Here is a 27,125-nt window from a genome sequence, read left to right on the forward strand (position 1 = left end):
GCCTCAGCCTCCCAGAGTGCTAGGATTACAGGCGTGAGCCACCGCGCCCGGCCTGGTTTGTTCTTTTTCTTGTTCCTTAAGTTGTAAAGTTATGTTCTTAATTTGAAATCTCTCTTGTTTCTAATGTAAACATTTAGAGCTATAAATTTCCCCTTAGCACTGCTTTCACTGTGTCCCATAAATTTTGGTATGTTATGTTTTTGTTTTCATTCATCTGATTTTCCTTAAGATTTCTTCTTTGACCCATTTGTTATATGACAGAGTCATTTAATTTTCACAAATGTGTGGATTTTCAAATTTTCCTTCTGTTATTGATTTCTCACTTTGTCCTGTTGTGGTCAGAGAAGATACTCTGAATGCAATCTATCTTTTTAAAACTACTGAGACTTAATTTGGGGCCTAGTACATAGTCTACCCAGGAAAATGTCTCATATGCATTCTTCTCTTCTCATTCTTGAGAATAATGTGTATTCTATTGTGGCTGGGTAATGTTCTATTTACATCTGTTAGATCTAGATGATTTATTATGTTGTTCAAGTCCTCTATGTCCTTATTTTCTGTCTGGTTGTTATACCTATTATTAAGAGTGGGGTATTGAAATATACAACTGTTATTATAGGATTGTCTATTTCTCCCTTCTCCTCTGTTCATTATTGCTTCAGATATTTTGATGGTCTATTATTAGGTGCATAAATGTTTACAATTGTTATATATTATTTCTGTACTGAATCTTTTATAAATCTACAATATCTTTCTTTGTTTTTTATAAACTTTTAAAATTTAAAGTCTATTTCATCTGATATTAGTATAATCACTTCTAATTTCTTTTGGTTACTATTTTCATGGAATATTCTTTTTCATCCTTTCACTTTTAATTTATTTGTGTCTTTGGAGCTAAAGTAAGTCTCCAGGAAGGGAAAAACAAATACTGCATGTTCTCACTTATAAGTGGGAGCTAGGCTGTGCAAATGCATGGTCATACAGAGTGTCATAATGGAAATTGGAGATTCAGAAGGGGAAGGCTAGGATGGGGGTGAGGGATGAAAAATTACCTATTGGGTACAATGTACATTATTCAGGTGATGGGTACACTAAAACCCCAGATTTCACCACTACACAATTCATCCATGTAACAAAAAGTCATTAGTACCCCATAAATCTACTGAAATGAATAAAATAAATAAAAAATAAATAGAGTCTCCTGTAGAAACCATATACAGTCAGTTGTCACTTAATGCTGGGGATGTATTCTGAGAAATGCAGTGTTAAGGCAATTGCATCATTAAGCAAACATCATAGAGTGTACTTACACAAACGTAGATGATATAACTGACTAAACACCTAAGCTATATGGTATAGTCTATTTCTTCTAGGCCACAAACCTGTACAGCATGCTACTGTACTAAATACTATAGGCAACTGTAACAAAATGGTAAGTATTTGTGTATCTAAACATAGAAAAGATAATGTTTTGCACTATGACATTACGACGGCCATGATGTTACTAGGCAATAGAAATTTTTTAGCTCTAATATAATCTTATGGAACAACCATTGTATTATTATATGTGGCCCAACATTCACCAAAACATTGTTATGCAGTGAATTGCTATACTTGGATTATATTTTTTAATCCACTCTGTCAATCTCCCATCTTTTGATGGGAGAGTTTAATCCACTTACATTTAAAATCATTGTTGAAAAGGAGAGCTTACTTCTGTCATTTTGCTATTTGTTTTCTACATGCATTACAGAAAACATTTCTATTGATACAATGTTTCTAAACAATATAACATGTCTAAATGTCTCTCATTTACTGTATTACTGTCTTCTCTTATGTTTAGTTGACTTTTTGTAGTGAAACATTTAAAGTCTTTTCTCATTTCCTTTTGGTATATTCGTTAGCTATTTTCTTTGTGGTTACCATGGGGATTACATTTAATGTTCTAAAGTTATAACAGTCTAATTTGGATTTATACCAGCTTCAATAACAAACAAAAATTCTACATCTGCACCTTTAACAGCTCCACCCCACTTTCAGTCATGGATGTCACACAATTGCATTTTTATACATTGTGTGTTGAAAAGCATGAACTAAGAACTTTTTAACACATTAACTGCCATGTGAGTTATATTTAACTCACATTAGTTTTGAGCCCGGGGACTCGTAAAGCATACGTAAACTCACACGTCTCTTTACCTTGGGAGCCACATGAACTATTTTTCAAGTTGCATATAACTCACACACAGAAAACAATAAAAAATTACAAATTTTTCATGAAATTGGAAAGGATAATTTTGTTTTTGAAATTTTATTCTACTTTTATAATAAAACAGTCAATGTGTTAAATGCATTAGTCTCTTAAATTATGTAGAAAACAAAATGTGGAGTTACAATAACACTAGCTTTTAGGCCAATAGTTGTTTTTTTCAAACTGTGTTAGTCCCTAAATCATGTAGAAAACAAAAAGTGTAGTTACACACCATTGTTACAATAATGCTAGCGTTTATAATTTCCCATGTATTTACCTTTACTGAGATCTTTATTTCTCCATATGACTTTACTCACTGTCTAGTGTCCAATTATTTCAACATGTAGGACTACCTTTAGCATTTCTTGCAGGACAGGTCTAGTGTTAGTGAACTCTCCCAGCTTTTATTTATCTGGAATGTCCTAATTTCTCTCTCACTTTTGAAGGACAGTTTGGCTGAATACAGGATTCTCAGTGGACAGTTTTATTTTTTTTCTTCTAGCACTTTGAATATATTAGCCCACTGCCTTCAGGCCTCCAAAATGTCTGATGAGAAATATTTTAGTAATCTTATTAAGGATGCCTTGTGTTTGATGATTCACTTCTCTCTTGCTGCTTTCAAAATTCTCTCTTTGGCTTTTGATAGTTTGATTATAAAATGTCTCAGTGTGAGTATCTTTGAGTTCATCCTACTTGGATTTTGTTGAGCTTCTTGGATGGTTATACTCATGCTTTTCATCAGATTTGGAAAGTTCTTGGCCATTATTTCTTCAAATATTCTTTATGTTTCTTTTTCTTCTCTTCCTCTGAGACTTTCACACTGCATATGTTGGTGCACTCAATGGTGTCCCACAGGTCTCTTAGGCTCTGTTGACTTTTGTTCAATATTTCTTTCTGCTCTCAGACCCTACAGTGCCCATTGTCCTATCTTCAATTCACTGATTCTTTCTTCCACCCACTCAAATTGTCTTTGAATACCTCTTGTGAATTTTCCATTTCAATTATTACATTTTACAACTCCAGAATTTCTTTTTGGTTTCTTTTTAGATTTTCTTTCTTTTTATGGATATTTCTAATCGTGTTCATATATCATTTTCTTCACTTTCTCCATGTCTTCTTTTTGTTTTTTTGAGCATCTTTAAGATAGCTGTTTTAAAGTCTTTGTCTAATAGATCTGCCGTCAGGTGTTTTTTTAGAGACAGTTTTTGTTGGTTTATTTTTTTGGTCTTTGAACAGGCCAAACTTTCCTATTTCCTTGTGTGCCTTGTGATTTTTCACTGAAAACTCAACATTTGAGTCTAATAACATGGGAACTCTGGAATCAGATTCTCTCCATTCTCCAGGGTTTGCTGGGTTTTGTTTGTTTGCTTGCTTGTTTTATTGTTATTACAGGTTGTCTCTGGGCTGAGGATCAGCCTGAGGTCTTCTCAGGTCTTTTCTGAGCCCGGCCCTTCCCCTGGGCATGCATAGTGACTTTCTAATTCCCTCCCCCGCCCCCCATATATACAGTTGCTTTAAATATTCTAGTTTTCAATGTCTGGCTCCCAAAAGGGTAAAAACAAAAAATGAAGGATGGGAAGGAGATGCCCGGCCTTTTGAGTTCCTTGAAAGTCACTTCATCCAGAAGAAGAGGTGCTTATAACAGCATGGGGAGGAGGTACAATAACAATGGCCACCCCCGTTTGTCTGCATCTCTGTGATAAGAAGCAGCAATCAGGCATCAGAGCACAAATTCCCAATATTTGAAGGACAGGGTCCGTATTGCCCACTCTGGCTCCCACAAGCTGTGTGCAGGCTGCTCCAGGAACATGTGCACAGCAACCTATCCTGGGGCTGAGGGATGGGGGCCAGGTGCCCACTCCTGTGCTAACAGCTGAAAAGAACAAAAACTGGCCCTGGAATTCTCAGCTCTTTCTAGATATTGCTCTATCTTTCTCCTCTCCTTTAGAGCTAGACCTCTTGAAAAAACTATCCACATTTGCCTTCCCATTTACTCTCCCACTCACTCCGTGATATACTCCCATCTGGCTTCTGGCTTTGCCACTCTCCCAGATAGTTTTTGCTAAGGTCACCAGTGGCCTCCACTTTGCTAGAGAGAGCAGATACTTTTCAATTTTCACCTAGCTGGCCCCTCAGTAGCATCCAACACCACTGACCACTGCCTCCTTCTCTCTGTTTTTGTTACCCAAAGCTCCTGGATAAGACTTCTGTCCTCTAACCACACTCTCTCTCTAGTGCTCTCATTCAGTCCCATTGTTTCACTGCCACATAGACACAGACAATTCACAAATTCTCATCTCCAGCCCAGACCTTTCCATTAAACTCCAGTTCCATCTGTACAAATGCCTACTTGACATTGCTTCACAGATTTCTAAAAGGCAGCTCAGACTGACCATACATAGAACCATATTTTTTCTCTCCACCTTCCCCTCAACCTCCAACCCCAAACATCTTCAAGTACGGTAGTCCCCCACTCATCCACAGGTGACTTGTCCCAAGATCCGCAGTGGTTGCCTGAAACCACAGATAGCACTGAACCCTATATATACTATGTTTTTTTTCTATACATACATAAATACCTATAATAAAATTTAATTTATAAATTAGGCACAGTGAGAGATTAACAACAATAACTAATAATAAAATAAAATAATTATAACAATATGCAGTAATAAAAATTATGTGAATGTTCTCTCTCTCTCTCTCTCTCTCAAAATATCTTATTGTACTGTACTCACCCTTCTTGTGATGAAGAACGGATGGAGGGGGTTGGCATGAGATTTAATCACACTACTCAGAATAGCACGCAATTTAAAACTCATGAATTGTTTATTTCTGGAATTTTTCATTTAATATTTTCAGACTGTAACTGAAACTACAGAAAGTGGAACCACAGATAAGGGGAGACTACTGTCCTTCCAATCCCAGTGAGTTCTAGCTGATCAGTTACACAAGCCAGCACTGAGCTGCCTTGTCCCCTCTCTCTGCACTTCTCACATCCAATCCAACATTAAAGCCTGTTGACTGTACATCCCACGTAGCCCTTAAGTCTATTCTTTTCTCACATCCACCTTCACTCCCACTCTGGAGCAGGTTACTAGCATTTCTAGCCCAGACTACTGGAAGATCCTCCTAACTGTGTCTCTCCATCTACTGCAGCCCCTCTGAGCAGATGGAAGCTAGTGATGTTTACAAATGTAAATGTGGTCATGCTATAAAGAAGAAAGCTCCTTAGCACAGCACCACAGCTTGCTTCCTTCTTCCTTTCAGCTTCATCTCTCACCACACACCCCCACGTGCACCCACCTCTCCCTAAGTCCTTCCACGCTCCAGCTCCCTCCACACAGGACCTCACCTGTACTGTTGCCACCTCCTGGAAAGCTCTTATCCCACTTTTTCATCATCTACTCCTACTCCTCCTACACAGCCAAGTATCACCTCCTTGGGAAAGCCTTCCTGACTTTTCTGAATAGCTCAAATCTCCCTTTTATGGGCTCTTCTAGCACCCTGACCCTCTCTCTTCTGTAGTTCTCTGTTGCAACTTTATATTCTCTGTATAACTATTTGTTTATATCATGAGAACCAGGCTGAATTTGTGTTCCTCACCATGGCATCCTCCACTGTCAGCTTAGTGTCTGTGCATATAAACAGTAAGAGTAGCTAACATTCATTGAGACATGTGCCAGGTACTGTTCTAAGTATTTCGCATACATTTTTATCATTTATATCTCACACTAACCCTGTGAGGAAAATACTATTGTTCTCCCCTCTTTAGAGATAAGTAACTTGGGATCATCATTTAGCTGGTAAGAGACAGAGCTGGGTTTCAACCCCAGCAGGCCAACTGCAAAGTCTATGTACTGACTGCTACCCTCTATTCAATATTGAACACATTTGTTGAATGAGTTTATTAACTAAGGGTAAGTCCACATATCTCCTGGATATTTAGGTAGCATCTTATGCAGAAGCAGAGATTTGGTGTTAATGCTCATTAAAGTGCTCTCCAGCCCAAGGATTTCTGTGACTGGGGCATGAGAAGGGAAAAGTGCCAAGCTGGTCCTAACCCTCTGTCTGAATTTTAGACTTGCCAGAGTCTGAGCAGTCAGGAAGGTCCGGCTCCATCTCCCTCTCTAGGGCAATGTGAATCCCTCCACATCTCCACCTTCAACCTAGCCAGGGCTATTGGAAACCCCGCTGATTTCCTGTGCATCTCTGTCCTGCCAATTCCACTTTCTGGAATGCCTCCCTACTGCTGTTTCTCCAAATCCTGTCCCGCTTTCAAAGTCTAGCCCAAGTGCCACTTGCTCCAGAGAGTCTCTTGCTAATTAATGCATTTCTTTCAACCCTCATCTTCTAGTAATAATAAAAGTAATATGAAAACATAAAATATAAGGCTGACCAACAGACAGGCATTGGAAGCACCTAGAGGCTACTGGAGGATGCTCCCATGATAGAAAGTGACTCTCTTAAAAAACAAACACAACGGTACTAGACAAAGAATGGAAAACAAGATAGTGGCCACTTACAAAGAAGTTAAGTTCCTTAATCCCTCTCCCATTATAAAAAGATGCTTAAGGCTGTGGGACTCAAATGGAAAGTAGGCTCTATAGGAAGCAGCTTCTGCCCAGCTGGCGAATTCCTGGAAGTCAGGAAATAAAGAAGTGGAGCCCTGCCAGAGAAGAAAAGAGGTGCACGTTCTTCTGAGACAGTGCTGACAGGGTGTTTCTGATCAGTTCCAGGGTACACCCCATGCCCAGGAGTCCTAGGGAAGTGTAGACACTAAACATTAACATAAAAACACCCAAGGCTCATACGTTTACTCAGAAAAAGGCAAACATTGGTGGTTGTGAGTGAGGTGAAAAGGACTGCAGCCCTATCATATAATTTTTGATATGTGTAACACCATTTTTACTGCTAATTAAATCTATTAACAGAACTTTGTGGCAAGACTATTTCTAAAGTTTCCATTAGTATTGAGGAATCAGCATGTGCTACCTGGAAATACTTCAGGAAACTAATTACCTAGGGGAATTTATGAAGTAATACTTGAATTCTAGTACTGTACTACACATAATTATATGGTGATGATATCTTATAATACTTGTATAGTATTTCAAAGTTCATAAAGTACTCCCACATGTGCCATTTTATTTACTTTTCATAATACTCCTCACTGTCCCCTGAATGTTCTCAACTTTGTTGTCCTTTATACAACTCTCCAGATATGAGCTGGCAGACACAGAGACAGTGGAACTCTGCTTTCCTGGGCACTAGCCGCCTCCAGGTTGGGTCATGGAATCATCATCTTCTTCTCCAATGAGGAATCTGAGACTTAGGAAGGTCAAGGGACTTAATTAGCTGGCAGCTTTGATGTGCTCTTAGTAGATACATTCTGCTTTAGAGCCCACACCAGGGTCCTTCTCTTACTCCGTATCTGCACAGAAAAAAATTTTACCTGAGAGTTCATCAGGCGAATGGTAGTTTTCGTGCCCACATCTTGTTGGAAGTTGGCTGTGGGTGCCCCATTAAACCTCAAGACTGCATCATGATCATCTATAAACCACAAAGAAACAGAAAAGAGATGGTGAGCACTGGCAACATGCAGAAACAGAGAAGGGCTGGAGGAAGAGAAGGCAGGAGGAAGGGGTGGGGCAAAGGGATCATGCTTCCCAATTTTTATCCCATCATGATACACCGAGGGAACCTGTGACATTTGTATGGTGCTCAGGCAAAGCTCATAGGCAGAGATGACCACCTGTCTGCTGGCTGCTGTACGGGCTAAAGGGGTCCATATTGTAGAATTCCTGAAACCCATTCAATGACACACCAGTGTGCCTAGGCACAGAAGAAAAATGAACAGGGCCAGCATGCTACTTATGGTGGAATCACAAGCTACTTACAGTGGAATCACTACTCCAGTTATTAAGGCAGCAAACTGAATATTCTCTTGGTACCCTGTAGATCATATTGCTATAATCTAGTGAAGACATTACCACATGCTCAGTCTATTCTGCAAGTGCAAAGTACCCCACTGCACTGAGAAGCAGGCAGCAAACGAAAGGGATCCACCATGACACCCAAGACAACCCCCGAGTGTTCCATTTAGGAATCTGAAATCCAGGATAGGGTTGCAAACCTGGTGTGGCAGAAATGGAACAAGAGGGCTAAACTTAACTCCATGTTTTCTATTTTTTTTTTAAAAAAGTAAGGACATTGTCAGAAAAGATATACTAAATTCAGTCAAGATCAAACAGACTATATCAAACAACCCTAATTACTTCCTTGGCTCTAGATCTTTTTCCTTGCAGCTGTTTAGGCAGAGTTTGGAAGACTTGGAGAAGTTTCTCTACCCAGCATTCATCAATCTGATGGGGGAGAGAACTGATGACTTTTAAGAACTATCTCAACTCTATGGTCCTATGAGACCTCATCCCAACCTTACTTCATCAAGGAAGTTTGGGGTTCAACACTGAAATCTAAACCAGATTTGGGGGTCAGCCACCCTCTGTTGTTCTATTTCCTTCCAGGTGGATTTGTTTGGGGTATTCTTTATCCAAACGGACAGGGTTTGGGGGAAGGGAGGACATTTGGCTCAATACAAGATGATCTGGAAAGATGATGTCTACAGAAATAAGGAATGAAGCCTCCTTTATTTTAATTCCAATATATGTACTAACCCCCAGAAATCTAGGCACCTCATTCATAAAAACAGCATAACTGTATCTTCAGTCCTAGGGCAAAATTTCATCAAAATAGTTTGAAAGTTACATGAGACATGCAAACTACCAACCTTTATCATTCATGGGGCAGTCACACTGAACTGCACACAGGGCAGGTGGTACATCTTTACACAACTCAGAATTGCATTAAGTTTTATCAGAATCAGTCACAGGTTTCAAAAGTAATCAGCAGTGATCACATGAGAAATGTCGATCCACCAGAAACTTCACTTAGTCAACTCTCCCATTTCACAGATAAATAAGTTATTGGAGAGAATCTCTGTAGAAAAGAGTAACTGAGAGTTTCATAAAAGGACTATTTGCAAAGTTGTGGGTAGAGTTTAAGGAAATCAACATGAATAGGCTAATACCCAGGGTTGCCTACTGCAGGGAGACACTATCAGCCCCAGGCCTACCAAAGCACAAGAAGCAGAGAGCCCGAGCTGAGCAGGGCCACCTGTCAGGAGCAGTGGCCTTTAGGAGAAGGCTAAATGTCCAGCTGCCAAGAAAAGAGGGAGTCAATACCCCAACCTCTCTCTCCTCCTTCCTTAGATCTTGTAGGCCTCAGGGGAAAAAGGAAAGAGAGCAGGACCCAGAGACTGAAAGGGCTGCCTCATAGGAGCCGAGACCTTCAGTCCAAGGAAAGACACGTTTCCCTTCTGCAAGGGGACACCCAGGAGAACAGGTGCCCTGACCCCGCTCTCCTTCTCTTCCTCTCTCCTCCTCAGCTTTGTCCAGTGCTTGTCATGGACAGTCCCAAATAGAGGCCGGAGGGTAAGGTACACCAGTTGACACAGCCCAAAATTTCAATTGTTCAGGGAACAAAGCCAGGTAGGAAAGGGTGGAGGGTGACTTTGAAGGGGCAAAGTGAGAACAACCAGCAGAGAAGGTTTAGGATAGGTCATTGATGTTGACATGAGAAAGGAGAGTAGTTTTTGTCATTTGACAAACCCTGATTAAGGACCTACTGTATGCCAAGCACAGTTCTGGGTGCTGGAGACAACAGTTATGAGCAAGAAAGACCAGGCCCTTGCCCTCAGGGATCTTACATTCTACTGCACAGAGACAGAAAAGTAAGCACAGCAATCTACATATAAGATAATTACAGGCCGGGTGCGGTGGCTCACGTCTATAATCCTAGCACTTTGGGAGGCTGAGGAAGGAGGATCCCTTGAAGTCAAGAATTTGAGACCAGGGCCGGGCGCGGTGGCTCACGCCTGTAATCCTAGCACTCTGGGAGGCCGAGATGGGTGGATTGTTTGAGCTCAGGAGTTCGAGACCAGCTTGAGCAAGAGCGAGACCCCGTCTCTACTAAAAATAGAAAGAAATTAATTGGACAGCTAAAAATATATAGAAAAAATTAGCCGGGCATGGTGGCGCATGCCTATAGTCCCAGCTACTTGGGAGGCTGAGGCAGTAGGATCACTTGAGCCCAGGAGCTTGAGGTTGCTGTGAGCTAGGCTGACGCCACGGCACTCAAGCAAGGGCAACAGAGTGAGACTCTGTCTCAAAAAAAAAAAAAAAAAAAAAGAATTTGAGACCAGCCTGAGCAAGAGCCAGAATCTATCTCTACAAAAAACAGAAAAATTAGCCGGGTCTGGTGGTGCGCATCTGTAATCCCAGCTACTTGGGAGGCTGAGGTAGGAGGATCATTTGATCCCAGGAGTTTAAGGCTGCAGTGAGCTATGATGACACCACTGCAGTTCAGCCTGGGGGACAAAGTGAGACTTTGTCTCAAAAAAAAAAAAAAGGAGATAATTGCAGATTGTGACTAATACTAATACTATGATACAAATAGACTGAATTGTGTGACAGAGACACTGAGGATATCTCCTTTCGATAGAGTGACGATTGAAGGAATGCCTTGGAGCTGAGACCTAAAGGATGGCCAGGCATGGGAAGGGTCCAGGGAAGGACAGAGCAAGTGTCAAGATCCCAACGAGGGTAAGGACTTGGCTAGAGCAAGTGAGGGAAGAAAAATCAAAGATGCTGTTAAAGAGGTCAGGAGGAGCCAGATCGTGCAGCAGGGATACAGAGGCCCGGGGATGAAATTTGGATTTCATTCTAAGAAAAAAAGAAAACAAAGAAGAAAACATTTTTGAGGCAATGGTTATCCTAATTATCCTGATTTGATCATTACTTCTTGTACACATGGATCAAAATATCACATGTACCCCATAAATATCTACAACTATTATGTATCAATTTTTAAAAAAGAGGAAACCTTTAAAGCAGGCCACTGACTTGGGCTCATAAGAAAGGGGATAGGATCCCGTTTGTCAAACCACCCCCTGCTAACTGAAGGTGGAAGAACTTTCAGACTCCAATAGGCCTCTGGTAAATCAGCAAGAGAAATCTGCAACTGCTGAGATCACAGCAAACAAGAGTGGCAAAGGGGAAGGCTGCAGAAAATAGGGGCCACCACCTCTCTCTAACTTAGAATTAGAGCTCAGAAAAAGATGCAAATTAGAAAAGGAAGAAATAAATGCATCACTATATACAGATGATACAATTACATGCCTAGAAAATTCAACAGAATCGGCTCAAGTTAGTAAATTCATAAATACATCAAAATCCACTGCCTCCAGGTAACTCTAAACAGGTAGAAATTACAATGAAAGAAATTTTATCACAATTTATCACCAAATATATTTATATTTTCAAATTACCTTATTGAGTCATATAATCATTTATAGAAGACTACAATCTAATTCTGAGGGGGAAAATAGATATACTATAGATAAGGGTTAGAAAACTATGGCCTGGAGGCCAAATCTAGTGCACTCTTGTTTTTGTAAATAAAGTTTTATTGGAACATGGGCCCATTCATCTACTATCATCTGTGGTTGCTTTTGTACTACAAGAGCAGAGTCAAGTAGTTGTGACAGACACTATATGGCTCTCAAAGCCTAAAATATTTACTATCCAGCCTTTTGCAAGGAAAGTTTGCTGACCCCTGATATAACTGATCATGTTCTTCAAGCTACTCAATCCAAGGGAGTCTTCTCAGTCCTCATTCTGCCCAAGAATGTGTCCCACCTCTGCAGACTCTGATGTCAACAGCTACCATCCCCCAAACTCCATCCCCCTTTGCCTTCCATCATATGGGACATACCTGGCTCTCCTATAGCTCCTCTGAGGCCCTTCTGGATTTTTCTGCTTGTCCCTGTTCCTTCCTTGTCCTTTAAATGTAGATCTTTTTTAGGTTTTCTAATCAGACCTCTCCCTGGAGTACAATTGTCACCTCACCTTGATACAATGATTCCTAAATCTGATCTCCAGACTTGACACTTCTCCAGAATCAAATGCCTAATTAGGTATCTACACAGGGAATTCCTTAAACATTTCAGACTCTGTACATCCAAAATGGAATCTACCCTGCTCCAGAAGCATGCTCCCTGTGATGCAATATCACCTGCCCCCAGGCCAGAAACCCTGGCTGCTGCCTCTCACTCAAGGTCATTTCTGGTTAGACACTAAGTTCTGTCTCTTTTACATCATTAAGTCTCTCAAATAAGGCTCTTTCTCTCCATTCCCACTCCCACTGGCCTGGCACTTCTCACCTGGATGTGGCAATAGTCCTTAATAACAGAGAGATTACATAGTAGTCCCCATAGAGAAGGAAAGTCACAGAGAAATGAGAAATCTCTCCAAAATGTACACGATCCCATCACTCCTTTGCTCTGAAACCTTCTAGGGCTCTCTGTGGCTTAAAGAATGAAACCCAAAGTCCTTATTGTGACCTTTAACATTCTCTAACAGCTGACCAGTGGCTACCTTTCTGGTCTCATCCCTCGCTGTTCTTCACACACTGGTCCCCAACCCACATCCCAGCCAAACAGGGTTACTGTGATGCCCAAACATACTCTGCGCTTTTCCCCACGCAGCCTTTGCTTCTTGCCTTTGCCTCAACTCGGAACGCTCTTCTCTTTTCCCCTAGGAGAACAAGTAGACAAGAATATCAAGGGATTTTTTTAACAAGGGATAAATCATACTAAATTTTATTATGAAGCTACGGTCATTATGAGGCACAGGAGCAGAGGGGCCAGGTCTAAGGGTCTTTGAATCAAACCCCAGGCTGCTGTTTACCGGTTGTGTAACTCCTCCAGCCGTCACAGTTAGCTCATCAGCAGAATGAGAACAATCTTACCTCCCTCGTAGGACGACCGGGAGGATTAAAAAAAGCAAGGCATGTTAGGCACACAGTAGGTGCACAATAAGCATTACTTAACAAATCTAAGATACTTTACATGCATAAGTAAACTATAATTGAAAGTTACTGAGCCCACCTTTGGCTGATTTGTGGGACTGCTGGAGGCACAGTATGTTATTACAAACTCTCTGGTAAACAGTCTCACAATGAACAAAAATATTGCCATAAAATTTATCTTATTTGGATTTTCTGGCCCCATTTCTGAGGATATTTCCCCACTGAAGGGCAATAGTAGTCACTTAAGTTGTCTGCACGAAACCTTTGTTAGCAGTACAGTTTGTATGAGTAAACAATTTGAAATCATTTGATATTCAATAGTTGGGAATGGGCTCAACAAATTCCGGATGTGGGAAGTCTATGGGCCTGGCACGCTGCCTGGAACTCAGAGGCTTCAATAAAGGGCCTCTCCCTTCCCTTTCCCCTTTGTATTCTAAGCTCCTATTTTGTATTTTTAATGAATCTATGAATGAATAAAAGAATAAGTGAATGAATGACTTGAAATATTTATTAGACTAAATGCCCAGAGGATATACTCTATAAAAGACAGAGCAGTTGACGTCTAGCATGCAATTTTTATTGTATCTTAGGATCAAGGTCCTTCCATGGAAAATACTTACTTGAAGTTGTAACTGCAGTCTATAGAAAAAGATTATTTTCATTAATGTTCATTTAAATCACCCTAAACTTTTAAGGAGTGCATAAAGATAAAGCTGTACTTCCAATTCACAGAGGTACCAGCCTTGGTCTCAGACTTCAACACAATTTCAGCTACACACACTGGTAACTTCACACGAATAAGGAGGATCAGCTGACACCTGGGATAGCCTAAGTATTACCTTTAGGCAGCAAAAATGGGGAAGAAAGAAATTTAGCTCCATTATGGATAAACAAAAACCAATCACATTTAGTTTCTAGAAAACGAAGTCCAAAGGAAACCAAAGAGGCAAAAGCAAAAGTGGGGGTGGGGCTGGCCATCTTGGCAGTTTTTATTAGTTAAGTGCTGCCTGTTTGGGGAGGTAGAAAATGTGATCTCACCGCTTCTTTCTACTCTAGAGAATCCAATTTGGGTTACTTTTCTTCTTTGAGAGCCTGTGGTTGGTTTCAGGCCATTTTTCCTGGCAGTTATATGAAGGAAATAAAAAAGGAGACATATGACCTCACCTGCTCCAGTACCTCTGCCGGACAGAAGAGCAAGGCTTCCTGGGCTTTGCTTTCTTTAGCTGATTCATTTCACAATAATGGAAAACACAGTCTCTTAAAATAAGGGAAATAAGGAGCCTTAAGAAAATCTATAGCTCTCTGTGGTACAGGTTTACAAATACGAAAAGACTTTCTATCTTTATTGACTGCAAAGGGTTTCAAGAAAAGCAAATTAATATATTTTGACCAGTGACTCCTAAACGTTTTTTGGGGTCACAGATCCCTCTGAGAATCACCTGCAATCTATGAACTCCCTCCCTGGAAAAAATGAAGACACACTTACACACATACACACACTTTCACACCTAATGCATGGATACTTTTGCGTGCAACTTTAGGGATTTCTGAGCTCCCTAAAGTTGGTCTGCAGCCTCCAAGTTAAGAATTCCTGCCCTAATTAATGCTTTTCAAAGAGAAAAGCTGAAAATTTCTCAGGGAGTTGAGGCCAAAAGAGTCCTCCGTTAATTAAATAACAGAATTTCAGAACCTGAAAATGAAGTAGAGATCTATGTTTCAAATATTTTCAAAGGCCAATTGTAGTTTTTTGTTTATTGGTAGTGGTGGAACTCCTTTCAAATGAAATCTTCTGAAGAACACCGATATGTACAACAGATAAAAATAAAACTATTCTATTCCCAACACAAAGACATGATAAATGTTTGAGGTGATGAATAATCCTAACTACCTTGATTTGACTCTTACACATTAAATATATGTATTGAAATAACACTCTGTATACCATAGATATGTACAATTATTACGTGTCAGCTAAAAATAACAGGAAAAAAAATAAAGCTATTCTAATTGATAAAGATGCCAGGCACCTGGATCCCCATCATTCAGCTGCCCTGATGGCACTTCTGACTCTGAGAGAGACACTGCCCTGGGCCTGTGCCACGGGGCCACCAAGCCACACTTGGGCCGCTTGTAACCAGTACCATCCACATGCCCAGCCAGTCCTAATGAGCACTGGCTGTTCAAAGAATCTTAACACCCCAGAACGTACCTATTTCTCGGCCCAGCTGGGAGGACTTCAGAGATCCCGCTGAGGCGACAACAGCACACCTGCCCCAAGGCCCAGCCTTGGTCCTAATGTTCTCCTTGGGCAGGTAACCCTCCCATTGAGAGGTGTTGAAGGGAAAATCTGTGGCCTCCACCATGGATACATTCACATGGTCCCGGAGGTGGCAGCGCAGGGCCTCTGCACTGAACTTGACACCTGGCCCAGGCCCCTTGTAGGACACTTTGTACTTGTTCATGTTTATGTAATTCTTCCAGATCTTCTGCAGCCTGGGGATAAGGTTTTTGGAAGAGCTGTCCTTGTTCCACACCTGGAAGGAGGGCTCTGGTTTGGCCTTGGCTGGGCTCCTGAGACTGCTGAGGGCCTGTCTGCCCCTGTGGGGGTCCTGGGTGCTGCTCAAGGACGCAGACTGGGAATCAGATCCCGTGGCCGGTTTCTCCAGACTCTTCAACACCTGGAATTCCTTGGTTTGCAATTTAAGGGAATCATAGTAACTCCCTTTCTTTTTTTCCTTCCACACACAGATGACTGCAAACAGGAGAAAGGCCAGGACACAGCAGCTGAATTTTTTCTTCAGGTTGGTGTGAATCATAATGAAGATGTGTTCAGGGAAGCCACTTCGTTCTGAGTAGGAAAACAAGCCTTTAAAAAGTGGGACAAGGAAAAAAAATGATGTAAAGAAAATCCCAAAGTGGCCTGAGGTGGGGCAATGGGCCGAGCAATGGATTTCGAGTGAAGAGGCTTGAATTCCAGCCCTCGTCTACCTCCCGCCAGCTATGCAACCTTAAACAACTCCCAAAACCTTCAGCCTCAGTTTGGGCTTTGGATGTAGAAAGCAATCCCGCAGACACTCCCTTCTTCCTCTCTGAGCCATGAACACTTCATATGTCTTGCCACCATCACTTTTTATACCCTGAATCTTAGTTTCTTGTGGCCTTCGTCTACCTCTCTGACTGCAGTCAGGTCCTTGAAATCAGAAACCACATCTTGCACACCATTTGGTTCCTAGAGCCTTAAACCACCTGTTATATAAAGGCGTGCATGCTTGGAAAAATAGAATGAAGAGGAAGAGCATTTTGACCTGTGCACATCACAGAACCCAAATTGTCTAAAATCTTAAGTGGCCTCGCATCCTTTTAAAGTAGCTAGAAAAAGACCTCTCGCCACAGATGATGCCATAGATTTGTGATGCATCTCTCTGAGGGCTGTGATGTTGGACTCCTGCATGAGAAGAAGACCAAGCATTAGGTTCACAACATAATATTTGGTTTTGTGTACTGCCCTGCAAGAAGAGCACTATTGAGACAGGAAGCTGGCTTATAGCAGACATGTAGCCAATTAAGGAAATGAAAACAAAAACTCATTAACCACAGTAGATGTTATTTTATTTAATTTCATCACAACCAGGGCCACCATGAAGCACAACTCCAGGGAGCACCATGCATATCATAGTCTAACACGAAGGGCGTCTCCTGAGCTTTGCAGAAGGGCCCTGCCCATCATTAGCCATAAGGTGTTAACATCTCCATTTTTATAGATGAGCAACTTGCAGCTCTGAGAGGTTATGGGAAGTGCCCACAAACACAGAGCTAAGGAAATGTTTGCGTTGAGGTTCAAATCCAAGCACACTTGATTGCATAACCCCTGTCCTTTCTGCTACATTGTGTGCAGAACTGCTGAAAGTTCTGGAAAATAGATTTTGCTAAGCAAATAGAGACTGAATAGTTGTCTTTATCTCTGGGTAAAGACCTACTTTGTTTTCTCAGAATTTATTGTGTAACTGAACAGAAGTCGGAAGCACTTTGAACTCAAACAATGTCTGTATCTTTTGGAAAACATTACATTCTTTCCTCAACCACTGGGTTTATTTATTATAATGAGTCAAAGCAACTGCCACCAGAGTTTTGCTAACCCACTAGGGGTCTGAAATCTCTTCCCACGGAGCCCGCTCCTAAGGATATCAGGGACAAGGAGTAGCAATACTGGAGTGGGTATGCACAAAAGCTGGGTCCTCGTTCCCATTCTTGGTGACCTTGGGCAAGTCACTTAATATTTCTGCCCCTAAGTTTCTATAGAATAATTATCTGCGTCCTATCTGAAGCACAGAGTGTTGGGTGGACCAAACAAGAGGATAGTGTTAATGCACTTGGAACAGGTAAGCAGAAAGTCCCAGGACGTATCTGAACAGAGTCGGGAGCACAGCCATGGGGCCCATGAGGGCCATGTGGAGGTGATGTGGGGCACTGGAAGATGGCAGAGTGCCGCACCAGCCACGACTCACCAGCCTAAGTTCAGGCTCCTCATCTGAAGCTCTTTCATTAACTGACATCAGATCATTCTTGGAAGCCACTGACAGTACCAACCAAGGTGGTACTAACCATTCTCCCAGACCTCAGGAACCCGTGGCTCTGGGGATGATGGGTTCCTGCCTTGGGCTGTTGAAATTTTGGAAGTATGAAATGTAAACAGAGGAAGAAAAATTCGGACATAAGATCATGACATGGGAGGTAGGAGGCTTGTTGTATTACCAGAAAACCAAAGAATTCTATTTGCACAGACACCCAACACAGCTACTCACATGGCCATAAGACAGCCGAAGGAGAACCAGAAAAGAGGGAAAGTAGCATTCAAGGAGGGCCTGCTACATGGTGGGCACTCTACCTGCATTGTCCCATTGAGTCTTTCCCATAACACTATGGTATAGAGATGGACAACCCTATTTTAGGAAATGAAGAAAATGAGGCTTAGCAAGGTTGTCGGGTTTCTCCAAGGTCAATAGCTAATCGGTGCTAGCACCAGGATTCCAAACCAGGTCTGTTTGACTCTAAAAGTTCATGGTCTTTCCACCAAAGGACAGGCATCTGTGATAAGGCATGGTAAAAAGTCAGTGTTAACCAAATAGAACTGAGAAATCAGGGTCCCTAGAGAGGCAACTCTATCTGTCAGACAGCAGCAGACAGCCTCCTTCCCCTCAGTTCTGTGCCGGCCATCACCAGTGTGCACTGTGTCACCACTCGGGAGGCCCTTTCACGTAAATCAGGTCTTAGAAACCCACTATAATCTAGGAAATAAGCAGAGCAAGTTTTATGAGCTCTATACATAGCTGAAGATAGTGATATTTTGGAAATACAAGTAATTTTCAAAGTTGCATGAGTGATTTGGAAATAGTGGACTTGGAACTTGACTTTTACATGTCTGCGTGAAAGAGATGGAGGGAGGGGCCTGATTCAGCCTCAGGAACTAAGGCTCAGGGAAGGGGCTTCCCAGAACTTGCTCTCCAAGGTGGGGTTTCTCAGGAAAGAAGAGTAGCCCCAAATAGCCAGGCCCACAACAGTCCTGTCACCATCAGACGGCCTAGCCTTCACAGCCTGTGCCTCATCATGGCTTCAGAGCACTCATCTGAAACTCCGTATCAACGCTCATGTGTTCCCTAGTCACTACCCTTGGTCAAGGCTCCAAGTCTACCAGGTACCTAGAGTTTTTGGTCATAGGCACGTAGAGCTGCAAGACCCTTTCTCATCTCGCAAGCTGTTTTAAGGAGACAAAGACTGAAGAAGTTTCATCTAAACAGCCTAAATGAGGAAAAGGAGGAAAAAGAATAGCATATTTTCCTCCACAAATTCTTTGGGAAAACACATCAACCTTTGAATTTTCCAAACCAGACTAATTTCCAGGCATTTGCACTGCTACATTCTCTCTCCTTGTCCATTTGCCTATTAGCTCTGACAGCATTACCTTTCTGCTTCTTCCTGTTGGTGGACATCACCTCCCTTTCAACAGTACCCCTGCTCCCTGCTGCTGGCAGCCAGTGCTTTGCAATGCTTGCTGTTCATGCCTGACTTTGCTGCTAAAGGAGAACTCTTGGCATTATTTCTGAAACCCCAGTACCCAGCACAGTGCTTGGAACACAGTAGGTAGAATAATGATTATTGAACTGATGTGACTGTATCAATGAAATCTTACAATCACTATGAGGCTTCTAGAAGAATGCAACAGCTTGCAGTATCACCTGCAGAGACTAAGCCAACATTGAACCAGCAGAAAGAAACACTCAAAGTAAAAAATCTCACGCTCAGTACCAACTGCAGTGCCTGGCACACAGAGGTGCTTAAAAATGGTTGAATGAATTACAGAACTACTCAAATCTTATAATTATAGCTTACAGAAATGGACAAGCCACCTCTCCCCTCCCCAGTCCCTTATTGAATCAGTGGTTAAAGAGGACTTAAAAAACAAACACACAAATAAAAAAATAAAGAAAGCAGCAAAGCTATAATCAGACACTAAGATCCTGAGACTCCTTGCCAGCACACTCTACCACACCATTTTTATTCAGGAATGAACCCCTTTGCTAGCCCATACCTCTAGGTGCTCCTTACCTGCTTCTGGCTAATCCCCCTCCAGGTCCTCAGGAGCTAGCACTGTGCTCCATGGGAGGGAGATTCGCTTTATTGGGTCTGGAGGCCAAGGCTCATCTTTCTCAGGATGATCAAAAAACATCTGCAATGGAAAAAAAGAAGAGAGAGAGAGAGAGAGATTGAGAGAGGAAGTGAGAGCTACTTTCCAGCAGAGGCACGGTTAAACATTAACAAGATGCATAGGTGCTTCTGCAGCCCTGGGCTATGACTCAACCCAGGAAGCCCCGAAGGCTCAGAAAAGAGAGAAGAGCCTATTACAGGTGCAATGCCCTGGATCTGTGAGCAGCACAGAAATAGACTGATGCCAAATAAGAATGTGCTAGAAAGATAAAGCAGGCATCACTAGGAACAACCTAGGAAGAACAATTGTTTAATCTCTGGCTTGTGGATAAATAGAGAGTAGTTAGGTTCATTCCAAAATAAACTCCAGACAGATTTTCAAAAAATTATCTATTTTCAAACCCCATTTAGTGATACATAAAAGTTAAATCAGTATAATTTTAACTGAAAAAAATAGGCTATAAAACTGTAAATACTATCCAAATTCAGAAAAAAATACATGTGAGAAAGAGAAAGTACCAGAAAAAAATACACCCAGGATGGTAGAATAATGAATGTTTTTATTTTTTATAACTTTGTATATATTTCAAAATTTCTAAAATGTGCTTGCATTACTCAAGTTTGAAAAAATATGAAAATGTAGTTAAAGAAAGCTAAAAATATATTAAAGATTCTATATTTGCCAGCTCTTTCTTCTTTCAATGTAGAAAAATAGCAAAGAAAAAGTTTAATAGTTTCAGTTGCAAGAAAATTTCAACTTCTATACAATGAAAAATATTATAACTATGTTACGGCAGAGATGACCAGGAATAGACCAACACGCACACAGAAATATTGGCAAAAACAGGTTTATACGCCAGCGGGCTCAGATGGGGATTTTTCCCTCCAAATTCTGAGCACCAGACAAAGAGCATTGCAGTCTTTTATACACTCTGCTTAAGGGAGAGGGGGAGGATTACGACAGGGTTAACTTTAGTGAGGCAGGGTCCTAAGCTACTTTACAGCCTGGTACATTAATTGCTACAGATGATTTATGAGGGGAAACATCGCAGGAAAGGAGGGGCCCCAGGTAAGGAATGCAAGGGACAAAGCCCGGTAGTGGAATTTTCCACTTCAACTACAGTAAGAAGGAAAACAAGAGTCAAGGTATGAAAAGGGTTAATACATTAAAAACCTCCCAAAATAAAGAAGCAATCAACGTGAACAGACAAATCACAAAATAAAAAACACAATTAACAAGCATATGACATTATGGTTAATCTTGAAAGAAACATAAGAGAGGCAACTAGAATATTAAGATATTAGTTTATAGCATTTATATTGGTCAGCAATCTTCAACATGCTAAGACTCATTGCTGGACAGATTATAATGAAATTGGTATGCATTTGAAGGAGCAACATAAATTAATTTAGCCTTTCTAGAAAGTATTCAAGTCATAGAATTAAAAGCTCATGACTACTGACCAAGTTATAAGAGTGAATAAATAAATAGTTCAAACAAACAAAAAAGATTATATACTTCAGTTTCCTCACATGTAAAATGATTCTCTACTGTACATAATTGTGATGAAAATTGAAGAAGATTAAGAAGATAAAGAATGTGAGTTCTATAAAGCAATATACATATAAGAAAGAAAAAAGTTTTTCATTTCAAACTTATTTGTAATGGTGAACATCTGTTCACAAGTAAGCTTCCAGCAATAGCTCAACTATGGTACATCCACTTGGGAGAAAATATACAATTGTGTATGAATTTATGTAGCAATAGAGAAGGAAATACTTAAAAAATTATAATGAAAAAAGCAAAATAGAAACTATTATCTGTGTACACACCATTGTGACTAAAAGTTATGCATGTCCAAGTATCTAGAAAAAATGTAAATGGTTGAGACCTGAAAACAGTTCATCAGCAAATGGATTCATTTTCATCAGTTGACTTCCTTTATTGTTCTTAGTACATTAGTTGAGTAATTAAGGCCAAACTATTGGGGACCATATTGAAAATACACCACAGCCTTGTGTATCAACTTGATGCACAATATTGGGTTGGCCTCGAGGCCTGTCCTAGGAGATCCAACATTCACAGAACCAAGAGGAAGCCACATGGACATAACTGGCTTTACTCCATGAACCAGAAGAAAAATCCTCTGTTGAAGGCGGGGGGTTGAAGTTGGGAGAAGCCCAGCTTTACATGACCAGGAGACAGGCAGGCAGGTACGCCCCGGGCATAACTGCCAGAGCAAAAGAGAGAAATGCCACTCTGTCCTTTGTCAAAAAATTCCGGGCTCTTCTTATCAACTCAGAGAAGAACTGGTTCCCAGGTAGCCTCCTGGGAAAGTCAGAAGATATTTCTGGTATCTATCCCTCTTTTCATGGTATGAGATTCCCATGTGGCATGAGCTTTTATAATTATGCATGCATTCATATTAGTATTTGGTTACTGTCTGTCCCTGCCTACTAAAAATATAAGCTCCAGGAGTAGGAACCTTGTCAGCCCCCTTCACTACTGTCTCCAGTGAGTATCTCTAGACACGTGATGAGTGTTTAGCACACAGTAGGCGCTCAGTATGTATTTGTTAAACAAATAATGTGGGAGGGTTGCCAGCTCTTATCACGGGCATCACTGATGGAAAAGGCTCTTTCTTAGCCCCCTACAGAGAACACTGTGGGCAGTCATCTGACCTTTGCATGACATGTCTTGCCCGGGAATGCCTGTTCGCTGTCATCCCCCAATGCAGGAGCTGCTAGCACATGAGACTTTTGTTTGAGTCCAGCTCACAGACATCAGAAAAGTGCATCGACCCCAGCTCTTCCGCCCTCATGTCAGCTGCATTTGCTCAGAAAGACTTGCCCTCTAAGAAGATAAAAATCACTCCTTGCTTTTAATTTCCAAAAATCAACCAGTTGAAACAAAAGTGGTGCAACTGTCTATCTAGATCTATTGTAGGTGATGAGGGCCTTCTAAAAATAGTCCCTGCTGCTGATGAGATTGCAACACTGGTGATCTTCAACCAGCTACAGAAATGATAACAGAACACAACTTTCTGGGTGAAAAACTTTAATAATCATGACAATAATAGCTACTATTTATTCATTACTAGTTATGTGCTAAGCACTGACTATAGCTTAGGGGTTAAGAATACAAGATTTGGAATCAGACTGATCAGGGCAAGAGCCCAAACTCTGACTCTCACCAGCTACATGACCTTAGGCAAGTTATTCAACCTGTAAGACTCAAGACTTAACACTTCTTTATCTGTAAAATGGGAATCATAATAACAGGTCCTATCTCCTAGTACTTACAGAATCAAGTAAGACAGTACACCTAAAGGGATTGCAACAGTGCCTGTGACAAGTATTTCACACATCATTTCATTTACTCCTCACCATCCCCTCCTCGGTGGATACCATTAGTATCCCCATTTTACAAATGGGGAAACTGAGACAGGGGAGATAAGTAATTTGTCCAGATTTAGTCAAGCGACACTACAAATGTTCCAGGCTTTTTCACGCCTTCGTAGCTCTGCATGTGATGTTCCTTCTGTTTGGAATGTCCTTTCCTACACTGTTTCCATGGGGCCATACCCAGCCTCCAATACCAGCTCAAGTGCCCCTTGACTGTGACGTCTTCCTTGGCTCCACAGCGATCAATGTGACCCCACTGTGCTTGTTCAGACTCATCAGACTACACAACATTTATCCATCAATTTGCAGGTCTATCCCAACCAGATTGAGAGCTCCTTTAAAACATATCTCTGGTCCCCAACATCTAGCCAGGCTCTGGGCCATAACTAGGAAATGCTCAGTCATGTCTGAATGAAAGAATGAAAGAATGAAGCTGGCTCCATTGTGCCCCCTCCCCACGGCCTTCAATTGCTAGAATGACCCCCACCCACCCCCACCCCTCATCTTCAATTGCTAGAATCCCCTTCACAGCACTGGCACTGCAGATGCTCATTTTGTCTGCCCTGGATGACGGGGAATTTACCACCACCCCAGATCGTACATGGCTGTGGGAGTAGCTCTGCCTCTCAGAAGATCTTAAAATTGAGGAAAACCAATTTTGTATAAAAATAAACCCAGTGGTTTAAGCTCTACTCTCCGGAACCACATTGACTCAGATGGAAAACCTCTAACATTTGTTGAGCACATGCTATTTGTCAGGCTCAATGTTAAGAACGTCACATGCACCGACTCATTTCATCCTTGCAGCAACCCTGTGCAGATGACACCACCATCTACCCCATTCCCCAACCCAGGAAACTCCTCTTCACTCCTTGAATATTTTAGTTCCTGGCTTACTGTAACTCTCCCCAATATGATTCCTGTTATAACTTTTAGTGAAATTAATATCTACCTATAGGATAGTCTAGTCCTCTGGATTCACAGTTCTTTGTTCTCCTCAACCTCAATGATTGTGACCTCAGCTGCTCACTCCCAGGGTCATATTTTTGATCTTGTTATTCCCAAAAATATATACTCCCTCCATAATCCTAATTTCAGGCAACCCTCTCCAATCACTACTGCTGCCTATGCAGCTTATTTCAACTAATATCCCAACTCCAACAAGCTTCTGCGGTTAATCCTACCACCTGCTCACTGTCCCTCACTTCCCTCATATCCTCACCTCCCTTCCTACTCAGCTTAAATTCCATGGTCAATCATTAAAATGAATCCTGTGCCCTCTCTTACCACACATGGTTGGCTAAAACCCAATCTTGCTTAAATCCAATTCTCTGTCCCGCTCCACACCTGCAACCACGCAACTCAACGTGGCTAGAGAAAATCCCACAATGATACTCACTGATTTCACTTCAAGTTCACGATTGCCAAGTGCCAAGAGATCCTTAATGCTCCCCAGCAATCATATGCCACTTTCCCAGTCTATTCATCTCCCATTCACCTTCTCCTTGACTTCCTCCTTTCAATTTGACTCTCCCCTAATGAACTTGCTACTTGTTCATGGAGAAAACAGAAGATACTAGATTAGAACTTCCTCAAGCCCCTCCATAGCCCACTTTATCTGCATTCATGCCCATATAGCCCTTGTTGCTATAAATGAACTGGCTGTGTCCAACACTTGCAATAACCAACACTCGTCCACTAGATCCTACACACTCTCGTCTACTTAAGGAAATTGTTCTAGGAAAATTCCCTTTTTTTTTTTTTGGACCAAATAAGTATTCCTCTCTCAAAGATTATTCCCATCAGCACATAGACATGCTGCTGTTCTCCTATCTTAAAACACAAAAACAGAGCCCCTCTTTGATTCAGGCAGCCACCACCTGACCCCAATCAGCCTTAGCACCACTAGACAGTCCATGCTGTCTGATGGAAGGCAACATGAAGCACAGAGTACCACCTATGAAAAGTTGTTGCCCAAAATGTTTAATTTGGATATTATCAAGCCTTTATATGCAATTCTAGTTTTTAGGAAATACAGAAGAAAAAAGAACAAGTTAAATGACAGCATAGGGAAGTTATCATACAAATCCAAAAAGTAGGACTTTCTGTAAGACAATTAGATTGGTTTCATTAACAACTCAATGGGCATGAACAAATGACTTAAAAGACAAAACAATAATATGTAATATGTAGACCTTGTCTGAATCGTGTCTGTAGACTGGGAAGAGGAATTTGACACCTGTGGGGACAAAAGGGGATATTTGAATACAGATTGGGTATTATATAATATTAGGAAATCATTGTTAATTTTGTTAGGTGTAATAATGGTATCATGGTTACGTAAAAAAAAAAAAGTCCTATGCATGTGAAGTGGTAAGATATGAAATCTACTTTTAAATACTCCAGCCAAAAAACAGATAGAGCAAATATGAGAAAAGACAACATCACTTTTTAGATGTATTCAAATTAAACTATTTAATAAACAAGAGAGATTTACAAACTCCTTTGTTCTTGGATGATAATATTGTTTGGGAGAAGGGAGAGTTTAAAAGAGCTAGAAGAAAATAGGATAGACAATTGTTTCTGTTTTTCTAAAGGAATCACCTGAAAAAGATATATGACTTTACCAAAATCCCATATGCAGCCATTACATGAATTCTAAATAAATTTCATTTCCCTGCTGCTCCCCCTAAACCTCTTGACCTCATTCCTCCTTCTAGCCCCTGCTCTATTTTTCTTTCCTTTACTGTAAAACCCTTTGAAAGACTGTCCATAGTAACTGTGTCCAATTTCTGTCTTCCCATTCTCACTTGAACCCACCCCAAGCAAGCTTCCCATCTGATGAATCTGCTCTTGTCAAAGCCCATGACCTCCATGTTGCTAACCAAGTGGTCAATGCTGGGTCATCACCTAATTCAGCCTGCCAACAGCTGGTCACTTCCACTTCCTCCATGCATATATTTGCCTGGCTTCCAAAACCTACACTTTTAATTTTTCTCCACCTCACTGGTCACATCTTCTCTGTAGTCTCCATGGCCGGCTCCTCCTGGGCTCCCCTTTATGTGCTGCCCAGCAGAGGTGAGGAACCTGTGGCCTTAAGGCCATATGTGGTCTTCTGTGTCCTTAAGTGTGGCCTTTTGACTGAATCCAAATTTTACAGAACAAATCCTTTTATTAAAAGGGTTGCCCACATCACAGCCAGGGGAGATCCATCGGCCTGAGGTCCCGCTTGCTGGCAGAGGCCTGGGAGAGGCCACAGAGAGGGGGAGGGTGGAAGGGAGTGAGACCTGCTCCAGAGTGTGGGTCTTGGACAGCCAAACCCCCCAAAGCCAGACTTTCAGCTGAGTGGAGCCATTTCAGCCCCTCTCAGCACCTTTGCACATAAACAAAGAACAGACTTTTGACCCCTGTTAACAGCAGCTGTGGAGCCTGAGGGCAGGCTTACCAAACCCAGCTCCACCCAGACTCACTTGCAGTCCTGCCCCCACTGAGGTGGAGAATAAGGACACACCTGGAAGTCCCAGGGCCCCAGCCACCACCCTAGGCACAAGAGGGCCTCTCTAGAGTAACAAGAGCTGGGTACAGGACCCCAAAACAGCACTGCAGCTCGCTCCTCCCAGCAAGTGCCACCTACTGACAGGGACACCCTCTTACTGCACACCCTTTTACTGCATCTACTGATTTATCATAAAGAGTGTGGTCAAATCTCACACACAAACACCACCTGCTGGTTCAGAGACTAAACAGGGCGTGTCATTATCCAAACGAAAATCTAAAGGGAAGAAGGAATAATTGATCAGATGGGAAGAAACCAGTGAAAGAACTCTGGAAGTATGAA

At 41.5% G+C, this 27,125-nt stretch overlaps 1 protein-coding gene across 4 annotated transcripts in view; it reads right to left on the reverse strand.

Annotated features, from left to right (window-relative positions):
• The window catches only part of ST6GAL1 (ST6 beta-galactosamide alpha-2,6-sialyltranferase 1), a 128,575-nt gene that overhangs the window by 20,406 nt on the left and 81,044 nt on the right, over positions 1-27,125 (reverse strand). For 3 of the 4 annotated variants that reach the window (XM_012641748.1, XM_012641757.1, XM_012641751.1), the window contains 3 exons: positions 19,784-19,904; positions 15,390-16,046; positions 7,707-7,804 (listed from right to left, as the gene is read on the reverse strand). In XM_012641748.1, the coding sequence (XP_012497202.1) occupies positions 7,707-7,804; positions 15,390-15,996 (705 nt within the window). In that variant the 5' untranslated portion in view covers positions 15,997-16,046; positions 19,784-19,904. The remainder of the gene's footprint in view (positions 1-7,706; positions 7,805-15,389; positions 16,047-19,783; positions 19,905-27,125) is intronic. The other variant, XM_012641764.1, reaches the window with a different exon arrangement.

The sequence above is a fragment of the Propithecus coquereli genome, unplaced genomic scaffold, assembly GCF_000956105.1.
Source record: "Propithecus coquereli isolate 6110/MARCELLA unplaced genomic scaffold, Pcoq_1.0 Scaffold10, whole genome shotgun sequence".
NCBI classification, from domain to species: domain Eukaryota; kingdom Metazoa; phylum Chordata; class Mammalia; order Primates; family Indriidae; genus Propithecus; species Propithecus coquereli.